General features: G+C 38.2%; 2 protein-coding genes across 2 annotated transcripts; both read left to right on the top strand.

The window, feature by feature from the left end:
* Positions 1–2,150: 2,150 nt before the first annotated feature.
* LOC109191347 lies at positions 2,151–3,138 on the top strand. Its single transcript, XM_019341979.1, has 2 exons — positions 2,151–2,213; positions 2,727–3,138. The coding sequence occupies exons 1-2, from the start codon at positions 2,158–2,160 to the stop codon at positions 3,112–3,114; spliced, it is 444 nt and encodes a 147-aa protein (XP_019197524.1). The 5' UTR covers positions 2,151–2,157; the 3' UTR covers positions 3,115–3,138.
* Positions 3,139–10,365: 7,227 nt separating this feature from the next.
* On the top strand, positions 10,366–11,995 carry LOC109191137 (uncharacterized mitochondrial protein AtMg00810-like). The gene is made up of 2 exons (XM_019341719.1): positions 10,366–10,909; positions 11,805–11,995. Exons 1-2 carry the CDS (start codon positions 10,366–10,368, stop codon positions 11,993–11,995), a joined length of 735 nt encoding a protein of 244 aa, XP_019197264.1.
* Positions 11,996–12,308: the final 313 nt, after the last annotated feature.

Below are 12,308 nucleotides of genomic sequence, written 5' to 3'. Positions count from 1 at the left end.
AAGAAATAAGGTATGTATTCTTGTTCCTAAACCTAACGGTGTTAATGTTGTAGGTACCAATTGGATCTTTCGAAACAAAACAGAATCAGCCGACAACATTGCACGAAATAAAGCATGGCTTGTAGCACAAGGCTAGTCTCAAATTGAAGGAATCGACTACGACGAGACGTTTGCACCTGCTGCTCGTCTAGAATCAATTCGTCTACTCCTGTCTATTGCATGTGCCTTAAAGATCAAATTGTTCCAAATGAACATTAAGACGAGCTTCCTAAACGGATATCTAACTGAACATATCTACGTTGCTCAACCAAAAGGATTTGAAGATCCTCATCACTCGAACTATGTGTATAAGTTGGAAAAAGCATTGTATGGTCTAAAACAGGCCACAGGCCACAAGCGTTGTATGGTCTTTCATGGTATGAAAGACTCACTCAGTATCTCCTTCAACATGGCTACAATCGAGGGGGAGCTGACAAAACACTCTCATGGTATGAAAGACTCACTCAGTATCTCCTTCAACATGGCTACAATCGAGGGGGAGCTGACAAAACACTCTTTATCAAACGGTCAAGTAAACACTTAACTATAGCTCAAGTTTATGTTGACGACATCATTTTTAAATCTACTCAGACAAGTGCAACTGATCAACTTGTCAAAATAATGCAACAAGAATTTGAAATGAGCATGATTGGAGAGCTGACCTACTTTATGGGATTACAAGTAAACCAAACAGGTGAAGACATCTTTGTCTCTCAAGAAAAATACGCAAAGAACCTATTGAAGAAGGTCTAGAATCTGCTAAAGATGCAAGAACCCCAATATCAACTTCTACTAAGCTGTTCAAGGATGAAAAGGAGTCTCTATTGATCCTACCTTATATAGAAGTATGATAGGAAGCTTACTATACCTTACAGCAAGTAGGTCGGATATCATGCTAAGCGTTGAGATGTGCGCATGTTATCAAGCTAACCCGAAAGAATCTCATCTAAAGGCTGTGAAATGTATTATAAAATACATCAAAGGTACGCTAAATTATGGTATTTGGTATTCTAATGATACTAATTTAAGCCTTGCAAGATTTAGTGACGTCGATTGGGCCGGGAATGCTGACGATAGAAAAAAGCACCTCTGGTGGTTGCTGTTTTATTGGTAAAAACTTAGTCGCCTAGCTAAGTAAGAAGCAAAATTCAATTTCACTCAGTACAGCTGAAGCTGAGTATATTATTGTCGGTAGTTGTTGCACTCAATTACTTTGGATGCGCCAAATGCTGTCTGACCATGGCCAAAATCAGAATAGCATAACTCTATATTGTGACAACACCAGGACTATTAATATTTCCAAACACCAATTCAGCATTCCAGGACAAAGCACATCGATATTCGCTATCACTTTATCCGGGAATTAGTTGAAGAAAAAGAAATCGAGCTAGATTATGTTTCCACTGAAAAGAACCTGACAGACTTATTTACCAAGCCATTGGATAAATCGAGATTTGAAATTCTGCGAGCGGCTTTGGGAGTTTGCAATCTCTCCAATTAAAGGAATATCCTTTTTAAATCAGGTATAATTTCTTAAATAAAATATTGTTTTGCTATCTAATAATTTTACTTGTTGTTTCAAACATTATTCTCGCAGCTTTGCTCATCTCCTCAGTTGAAAATTCAAATATCAAAAACCCATTCGCATTCTGTTCATTAATTCCCTAAAGTCTTGGCTTATATTTTTTTTATAATCATCCTTATCGCAAAGCTATTGAATAGAGATCAAATCAACCTCCATCACCTTTGCTTACCTATCACATCTGGTCTCTCTTCTCCCAAGAAAACCCTTAAACAATTAATTTTTTTTCTCTTCTTTCATTTGCACGATACACTCCCATCTTTCCACTTCGTCTTATTCACCTATTCATCTCCTCCATCGCCATAATCTCTCAAAGCTCCAAACCATGGAAAATCCTTTCTCAATCTACAAATCAAAATAGAAAGGCTTGCCCTTTTTCGTCAGATAATCGACGCTGATTCCCCTCTCTCACCGGCGTCCAAAAATAGGGTCTTGGAAACCATTGAACAAAATCTCAAGCTTGTGGAAGACTTGACCACAAGGAGTATAGACAAATCTGAGCTCTTGCGTGAAATGTGACACCAGCGAAGAAATTGATGAAGCCGAAGTCCAAGCATCTCTTCAATGGGCAAGACAACAATCTCATGCTTTGGTACCTTCTTTCCCTGAATCTTTAGACGGTATTTCCTCATTACCCGCTTCTAGGAAGCTAATTTTTTTAGTTCATATGCATGCTCAATTTGATGGTCCACATATGTCATCTATGCCTTTATCTATTCTGTTAAATTTGCCAAATGTGTCTTCATATGAGGGAATTACTGTTGCTCCTCTATCTACAAACATCTATTCTGGACCTTTTCCTGTTGTTAATGCGTCTGCTCCCAATGTATCTGCTTCTGTGACTATTTGTGAAACTGGTACATTTGTTTCTGTTGTTCCAGTAGGAGTCACATCTGTTACTGCTTTGCCTATCTCTGAATCTATTCCTGCCTAATCTGTTCATGACAATATGTCTACCGTGCCTAATTTAATTTCTGTATCTGAAGTTGCCAAATCTGTGTCTACTGATTTTGCCATTAGAAATGTTGCACAATTTTTCAATCTGCCAAATCGTCTCTGGACCTGATCTCTCTATATTAGTGTCCATTTTCTTGTATAACCTCAGGTATGAGCATGTTCTTGTGTCCAGCTCCCCAGAGTCTGTGCCTATAATCCATGTGCCCCTTGAGAAACCTTCTCGTAAAGGGAAAGAAAAAATTGTTTCTGCAAGTGTTTCTGAGGCTGCTCCTGAAAATAGAAAATTGGATGATCTAGATGAGGTCATATTTGTTTCTGAAACCAAGCATAGAAAGAGGGGGAGTTTTGTTGTTCCGTCCAGAATGACTAGATCTCACACTGGCTTTATTTCTCATGCTCCTGCTTCTGCTTCAAATCCCAAAAGTTCAAAGAAGTCAAAATCAAAATCTTACAGGCCTATATTATTGTCACCTGATCTGATGGATGATTGGAAGATTCATTCCAAAAGAGAGCTCATTTTGGAAAAAGTCAATTGATGAGGAAGATCTGTATGCAAAGTGCAACATCCTGCCCCTTCTCTGTGAGTAGAACCTTCTTCAATCTCTTAAAAATCATTTGGTCCATATTCTCCATGGTTGACTGCCGAATTCTACACAAATCTTATAATGGACACATTCACAATCGTATCTTCTCACTTCCATCAAGTGTTCATCCATGACAATCGTATATTCTCACTACTATGTATTCTGTTCTTCTGCGAATTGGTACTGCAAATTGGATACCCGCTGTGAACACGCACTTTATCTCGGAGAAACTTGCTCTTCTGTTCCCCAACCTCATCTATGGTATTCTTAAGAAGCAAGGATTCAAGCCCTATAAGGATGAACTTGGTGCTGAAAATACTAGTGTATATGGTTTTGATGATCGATTGGTCCAATGACAGCATTATGATGATCGTGCCACACTTGCTGATCCTCCTGCCTCTACTGCTCCAATGCCTTCTACATCTGCTCCAGCGTTTTATAATGAGACAGAGTCATCTCAAGCTCCTGCCTCTTCTTCTATGCCTAATGAGCCTCCAGCGTTGATTACTCACCGTCAGCTGGCATATACAATTAAGACTTTGATTGCTCAACTTCGCAGGTCTTTCACTTCTCAACAAACTATGGTTGCAGGGTTAGAGAAGATTCTGGAAGTGCATCTGCGCGAGATTTCAAGGCTGGAAAAGTTGCATGCTGAAATTCTAGCCAACAGGGGTGCTACTTCTGGCTCTGATGCAGCAGACGATTCTAATGATGCTGTTTCTGGTTATGTAGGCTCTTCTGATTCTAGTTACACTCCATCAGCCCGATGATGCTCACCACTGATGTTCACCACTTTATCAATTTATTGGCAAAAAGGGGAGTGTGATAAGGGGGAGCATGGTTTGTTATGGTTTGTTTTGGTATGATAAACTAGTACTTTTGTTGCTTTCTGACAGTATTGTGCATACTTTCGTTGGTTGGATGTTTAGCTTGGATATTTAGCTACTCTATCTTTTGATATATTTGGCTACTTTATTTGGTTATCATTTTATCAGTATGAGTTTCTTATTAACAGTGCTCTTGAATATTGTTTTTGATTATCTTATTTGGTTTATCTTATTGGTGTATGGTTATGTTTTATCAGTTGGTTGTATGGTGCTTATTCGATGCAGCAGGGTGGTTGATGTGGTATATTGATCATTGGATTATCTTCTATGGATGGAGTAACGGTCCAAATGTTTTGGTAATCTCTTAAACATTCTTACCTATAGGTTTTTTAGGTTAAACAAATATACTAAAGACCATTTATTAATGAAATCACTTAATATGTTTTATTTTTGACCAAAGTATATATGCTTTTAGTTTTGCCAAATAAATTGTCAAAGGGGGAGATTGTAAAAGTACAAATGATACACATTTAACCTTATTATAATTGGCTAATTTATTTCACAAAGGTTAGAATTTAATTAGGTGTAATCTTTGGACCGTATTCTTATCAGGAATTGTGTCAGACTCTATTCACGCTGGATCAGAGTCAGCGTATATTTCAGCGGGTTTCTCCAACTAAATTTAGTTGTGAAGAACTAGTATTCAGCCTGAATTAAAGTGTTGGGTATCATTTATTAAAGGATTTCTGGTCAGCATCATTATGGGAAGTTAGTTACGTTATATTTAGTATAAAAGGATTGGATTCCTATCATTATGATTCACGGTTTTATTGATATCATTCCAAGGACTATTCTCTCTATATTAATCAGTTTATCAGTCTATTATTATGTGTTGAAGTGATAATCTCTCTGTATTAATCTGCCTGAAGCTGGTTCAACAGTGTTGAAGCTTGAAGAAAGATATTAACATGCACGCACCTCTCCAAAGTTAGGTGTTGTGAAGATTGAAGTCGATTTATGTGGCTAAGGCCTTCATAATCAAACCCGTAGTAATCTTGGTGAACATCTAGTGGATTGGGCTGTCGTGAGTTGCGCCGTAAACGTAGGAGTTTAGTTCCGTACTGCGTAAACAATTGTTGTGTTCCTGATTCTACTTTCTTACCTTTAGTTAGTTTTTGTTAATTCAAAATTTAATATAGTTAATGGTATGTTAATGTGTTAATTAAAATCAAGTAGAACTATACGCTTCAACTTATATATATATATATATATATATATATATATATTGAAATTTTAAAAGCCGTAGAGTCAGTCTGCTTTAAAGAAAGAAGACATGATTGATCAGGTAATCCATCAGAAGCGTGTCTGAAGTTTTAAAAGCCGTTGGAAGACATTTATTGAAGGAGCATATGTGCTAGCAGATGCCCGTTGTGGCTTTAGGTGAAATTTCAAGAAAGTCCTTACTTAATTGGACACCTCAAAGGGTATGAACGTAATCTGGTATAGAAGCTGTCTGACGTTCTGATTACGTGCGTTCTGATTACGTGCTCCTTACCCTCAACCAAAGATTTATATAGTGAGTTGCTGATTTAAGAAAAGGTTAACGACTGCACTCTACGTCTCTTGAATCTAAAAAAGCACTCATTGTTCTAAGTCTTTCTCTTTGGTTATCATCTCTTCTCAAGACTGAAAAGCTCATGGTGAATTAAGAAGATGAACTTGAAAAGATCCAACTGTGCTTAAACAATGGACGCAAATATCACTCAGCTGTGGGAGACAGTGTGGGACTGCGTCATTGAAGCGGACATCATTAGAGTTAGCTCTCCATTGAAGGGACATCATAGACTTCTGGATGTATGGCTCTCCATCTTCAACAATCCACTAAATCTTTGTAGACTGGGTGCTAACCTTGTGTAGATCACTTGGGTGGGATCATTTCTCTACCTTTGTACATTGGAGTTGTGGTTAGTGGATTGGATGCATCGGTGATCGTCCCCCAGATGTACATACACACTGTATCGAAGTGGGTAAACAAATCTCTGTGTTGATTTACTTTTTGCAATTGTTTTCCGCGCTTTTGCTTTCTGTTGGTTTATCTGTTTGATTATCTGGTTTACTGCTTGTGTTAAACCTGCGCACCAACTGTTTGATAAAACAAGTAGATCAATATTGTAGGTTATCAATTCACACAAAATCACACTTGGTATCAGAGCTTTTAAGTCTACATAGTGACTTGATCCTTACGGGAAAAGTTTTTTGTTGTGTTTTCGTAATAGAGTTTATTATCCTTTCTATCTGTTTTTTGTGTTTATCTCTGTCTGTGTTGTTGGCTAGTTGTCTAATTGTATCAAGATAGATGCAAACACGAAACCCCCTGAATTGGATGGTCACAATTACCAATTCTGGAAAGCTCAAATGGAGATCTATCTTCAAGCTCAAGGAACAAGGGTGTATCGTACCACTCTCACTGGATGGACACCTCCCATAGTTCAGAACGCTACTGGAACAACTACGCTTAAACCTATGGCCAACTGGACTGATGATGAGATAACTGCTTCTGATCTCAACAACAAAGCCCTGAATTTGATTGTAGGATTTTTACATGAATCCGTATTCACTCAAGTTACAGGTGTAAAAGAGGCAAAAATTGCTTGGTAGATTCTAGAAACCAGATATGAAGGTACCAGTGATGTGAAACAGTCAAAGCTTAAGATGGTATTGTCAGAATTTGAGGCTCTAAGAATGGATGAAGATGAAAATATCTCGAAATTCCATAGCAGAATTCAAGATTTGATGAATAGAACGGTTGTTCTTGGTGAGCTATATCAAGAAGACCGAGTTGTTAAGAAAATATTATGATCTTTGCCCAAGAGATTCCGAATGCAAGTGACAGCGATCCAAGAAAATGCCAGTTGGGAAAAGAAATGTGTTGGTGAACTAATGGGGAGTCTACACACTTACGAACTTGAAGTGTTAGCTAATGATAACCCGAGTTCAAGCAGACGAGGAAAGTCTATGGCATTCATCACCGAGGCTGATCAAGAGTCCGACTCTTAAGATACCGAGGACGAATCTCTAGTCCTACTGACAAAGAATTTCAAGAAGATCTTAAAGGGTTTTAAGCGTAGAAATGAAGGGCAGACCAATCGAAATCAATCTAAGGGTGGAAACTCTGTAAATCAGAAATCTGGATCAATCCCTTCACCATCGAAGATTGGTTAATCTACTCGCTCAAATCAGTACAAGAACACATTGAATTCCTCAGGTAAAACTCTAAATCGATGTGTTCAATGCCGCGAATGTGAAGGATTTGGTCATATACAGTCTGAGTGTGCAACGTATCTGAAAATGAAGAAGTCTATGTTTGTTTCAACATTGAGAGATGATGAAGAAGATAATGCAGACCAAGGGTCTGATTAAAATACAGGAAACTTTGTTGCTTTCTTCACTATAACAAAGACTCACTCAGAATCTGATGATGATGATGATGAAACATATATGTCATTAGATGATTTTGAAGAGAGGCATACTCAGTTAGAGATTGAATTTGCTAAGCTTGTTGCTAGTTGGGAACAACTAGTGATGATCAACAAAAGTCTGAATGAGGATCTAAGACAACTAGATGAACATTTGAAGAAGCTGAACGTTGATTTAGTAATGAGGGATGATCTTATTCCTCAGATCAGATCTCGAGAAGGAAAGTTGATCTAGGAACTAGAAGATTTGAAGAAGAACATCACGATGATGGACACTACTTCAACTTTGGACAAAATACTGGATTCTGGTCGAAAGTCAAATAGTAGAATATGACTTGGATTCGAAAGGGAAAATCATCTAAGTCTACTCCTGTGTTTGTCAAAGGAAGCACTTCAAACTCTACGTCTGAGCCTGAACCTGTGCATACTTAGTTTCAATCGCTTCATTCCAGAAACAAGGGCAAGTTTATCCGATTCAAGAAGTATGTTCATAGTTGTCACTTGTCACTATTGTCAAGTTAGAGGTCACACAAGACCAGAATGCTACTATTTCTACAAAGATCAAAGAAAGGAGAAGTACAAGAACAAGTTTATTGCTCCTTTCAAGAGACAAGTTTGGGTTAGAAAGTAAGAAGTTGTTTGCTATCCAACCATTGTGTTGTCTGTTGCAATGACTGAAACCAGATGGTACTTTGACAGTGGTTGTTCGAGACATATGACTAGAAACTCAAAGTATCTAACATCTGTTCAACCTAGCAATGGTTCAGTGACTTTTGGAGATGGTCAAAGAGGCAAGATAATTGGTCTTGCACTCTAAATGTTCCGGGATTGCCTCATCTGGATGATGTTCTCTTAGTAAATTGTCTACAAGCTAATCTTATAGGCATTAGTCAGCTTTGTGATCAGAATTGGAATGTCTACTTCAACCGAGACTGTTATAGCATTCGTGATAAGTCAGATCAAGTTGTCATGGAAGGTACACGTTCTTCAGATAATTGTTATATTTTAACTAATGATGCTTTCTGTTTTAAGTCAAAGTCAGAAGAATCTAAGCTGTGGCATCGACGTCTGGATCACATGAACTATCGAGTTATGGACAAGCTGATCAAACTTGATGTTGTTCGAGACATACCGAAGTTGAGAGTGGATCATGAAGGAGTTTGTGGTGCATGTGCTATAGGAAAGCAAACCAGAGCCCCTCATAAAGCTGTAAATATGATTACCACTGAGAGATGTTTGGAACTGGTTCACATAGATCTGATGGGTCCAACTCAAACGAAGAGCATTGGTGGTAAGAAATACATATTTGTTTGTGTTGATGATTTTTCACGTTTCTGTTGGGTATCTTTTCTAAGGGAGAAATCTGAGGCATTCGAAGCATTCAAAACACTATGTGTGAGACTTCAAAAGGAGAAAGATGAACCTATAGTCAAAATCCTACGTCTCAGAAGTAATCATGCTAAGGAATTTGAAAACTCATCTTACTCAGACTTTTGCTCAGAGAATGGAATTGCACATGAGTTCTCTGCTCCATAGACTGCTCAACAAAATGGCATTGTGGAAAGAAAGAATCGAACACGACAAGAAATGGAGAGAGTTATGCTTAATGCATCACGTCTACCACAATGTTTTTGGGCTGAGGCAGTGCATACTACATGTCATACCATAAATCGTATCTATATAAGGCCCGGTACATCTAAGACTCCATATGAAATATGGAAAGTTAAAAAGCCTAACTTGAAATATCTCCATATTTTTTGTACTGAATGTTTTATCTTGATTGATCGAGAACAAAAAGGAAAGTTTGAGCCCAAGAGCGACGAGGGAGTATTCCTTGGATACTCACCAAACAGTCGAGATTATAGGGTATATAACAGGAGGACTCAAACAATCATGGAGCCAGGGAACGTTGTTGTAGATGATGAGCCAGATGAGCCTAAAGTCGTAATAGTCTCTGATTCTACATCTGAGACAGTACCTAACACTTTATTAAAGTCACCAGATGAATAAGAAGAAGTTGATCAACCTCCTGCATCTTATGATCCACCAAATGAAGATGAAACTGGGATGAGTCAACCTCTGTCTGATCGTGATGGAAGGGACAAGTCTTCCAGAACTCAGAAAAATCATCTGTCAGTTAACATTATTGGTGATCCGACTTATGGAATTCGCACAAGAAGTAGAGTGAGGAACAATTTGATCGAGTTGGCTGGATATTCTTGCTACACTTCAAAGATAGAGCCTAAGAATGTTAAGGAAGCTCTATAAGATGATCTCTGGGTAAAGGCTATGTAAGATGAACTACATCAGTTTGAGAGAAATCATGTGTGGGATCTTGTACCTAAACTAGATGGTGTGAACATGATTGGAACAAAATGGATCTTCAAAAACAAGACTGATGAAGCAGGGAATGTTGCTCGAAACAAAACCAGACTTGTTGCTCAAGGATACACTCAGATGGAAGGCTTCGACTATGATGAAAAATTTGCTCCAGTTGCTAGGCTGGAATCAATCAGAATTCTACTGGATATTGCATGTTTTCTGGGTTTCACACTGTTTCAGATGGATGTAAAGACAACATTTCTGAATGGTTATTTGCATGAAGATATCTATGTGGCTCAACCTAAAGGATTTGAGGATCTTGAGTACCCAGGACATGTCTACAAGTTAAGGAAAGCACTTTATGGCCTTAAGCAAGCTCCAAGGCTTGATATGAACGTCTAACTCAGTACCTTCTTCAACATGGTTATGATCTGGGAAGTGTAGACAAGACTTTATTTGTCAAGTCTACTGGAAAGCATGTTACTATAGCTCAAATCTATGTGGAAGATATTGTATTTGGATCAACTCTACAAAAGTATACTAAAGATTTGGTAGATGTTATGAAGAAAGATTTTGAAATGTCTATGGTTGGTCAACGAACGTATTTTCTATGTCTTCAAGTGAAACAAAGTGCTGATAGATTCTTTATCTCTCAAGAAAAATGTGCTAAAAATCTAATTAAGAAGTTTGAGCTGGAATCGTGCAAATCACCTAGAACACCCATCTCTACTTCCACAAAGTTATCAAAAGATAATGCAGGTCAACTAGTGGATTTTACTGTGTACAGAAGTTTGATTGGAAGTCTTCTTTATCTGACAGCCAGTCCACCACACATTATTTATAGTGTTGGAATGTGTGCAAGATATCAGTCAGCCCCCAAAGAATCTCATTTGATAGCTGCTAAAAGGATTTTGAAGTATGTCAAGGGAACTGAACAATACGGGTTATGGTATTCCAAGGAAAACAATGTGTGTTTAGTTGCTTATTGTGATGTTGATTGGGCAGGAAATGTGGATGACAGAAAGAGCACTTCTAGAGGTTGTTTCTTCATTAGGAAAAAACTGATATCGTGGTTAAGTAAGAAGCAGAACTCCATATCATTAAGTACTGCTGAGGCACAGAGTATATAGCTGTTGGTGGATGCTGTACTCATATGGATGAAGCAGATGCTATTGGACTATGGGTTACCATAAGGATCTATGACACTCTATTGTGACAACATGAGTGCCATAAATATCTCAAAGAATCATGTTCAACATTCGAGAACTAAACACATCGACATAAGACACCACTTCATTAGGGATCTTGTTGAATCTAAGGAGATCGAGTTGGAATATGTACAGAATGAAAAACAACTGGCGGATATACTGACTAAACCACTTGATGCAAATCTATTTGAGATTCTCAAGTCTGCTCTAGGAGTCTATCGGATGGATAATTAAGTCAGTCTATCCTATTAGAAGAAGGTTAAGGACTCTCAGTTTAATTTGTTGCCTTTTGGGTATCCTTTGGTATTTGAGTCCACTATAGTCAATATTTCCTTCTTCGAATTGATCTGGTCTGTCTAATTCAAATTCGGATTTGATATCCCTATTTCAAAGCCTACACTATTTCTTGAAGAAGTCTTTTCTAAGCCGAAAAAAATAGCTGTACAGTCGTGTTAGTAAAAATTGCTTTTGCATGTTTATCAAATCAATCGCATTAATTACCCTCTTCTCTCTCTAAACACTATCCACATTCGAATTCTCCCAAACCCTCTGAATATCTCTAAGCTTCATTCTAGGTTTTTTTTTCGATTGCATCTCCTCACCCTTTCAGAAAATCTCAGTAACCATGGTTGACGCAGTGAGGAATATGATGATTAAGCTTTACATGAAGGACCATTCACCTAAGAATGCTCTCAAGCATGTCAGATCACTCCTTTAGCTTGCTATGAAGAACAAATTTAAGCTTGACCCGGTTCTTAGAGACGAGATCATTGTGACAATAATCTCCAACTTTCCATAATTCCTTGAAGGAATGTCTTATGATGATACTTCTACACTGATGTTGATGGCATCAGACATAGACAACGATGTCACTCCGGCTACCATCGATGATACAGAAGATGGAAATAGGGCAGGGGCATTTCTGAAGTTCTTCGGGAAGAGAGCTTTGGAATGGGAAGATATCATTCGCCTTCGAACATCGGCTCAGGAGCATTACTAGAAACTGGCTCATCATGAAGTACAACGTCGGAAGGAGATTCTTGAAACCAGGTCAAAATCTACTCCATTCTCTGTTATTTCTATCTCTCCAGATAAGCCTGATAATGTTGTAGAGTATGTATATGTTGATCCTGTTTCGAATGTTTCATTAGTTTCCTCTATTTCTCTTGCTGGTCATTTTGATCTGCCAAAGCCTAGCTGCCTAAATCTGGGAGCAGTGAAGAACAGGAGGAGCAGGAAGAAGAAAGCGAGCCTAGTCAGCCTGAACCCGCACAAGGAAGAGGAAACACGGAGGACCGAGACGAGAGGTCCAT

The sequence above is a fragment of the Ipomoea nil genome, unplaced genomic scaffold, assembly GCF_001879475.1.
Source record: "Ipomoea nil cultivar Tokyo-kokei standard unplaced genomic scaffold, Asagao_1.1 scaffold0205, whole genome shotgun sequence".
Lineage (NCBI taxonomy): Eukaryota > Viridiplantae > Streptophyta > Magnoliopsida > Solanales > Convolvulaceae > Ipomoea > Ipomoea nil.
This window is presented reverse-complemented; position numbering and strand designations above follow the sequence as displayed.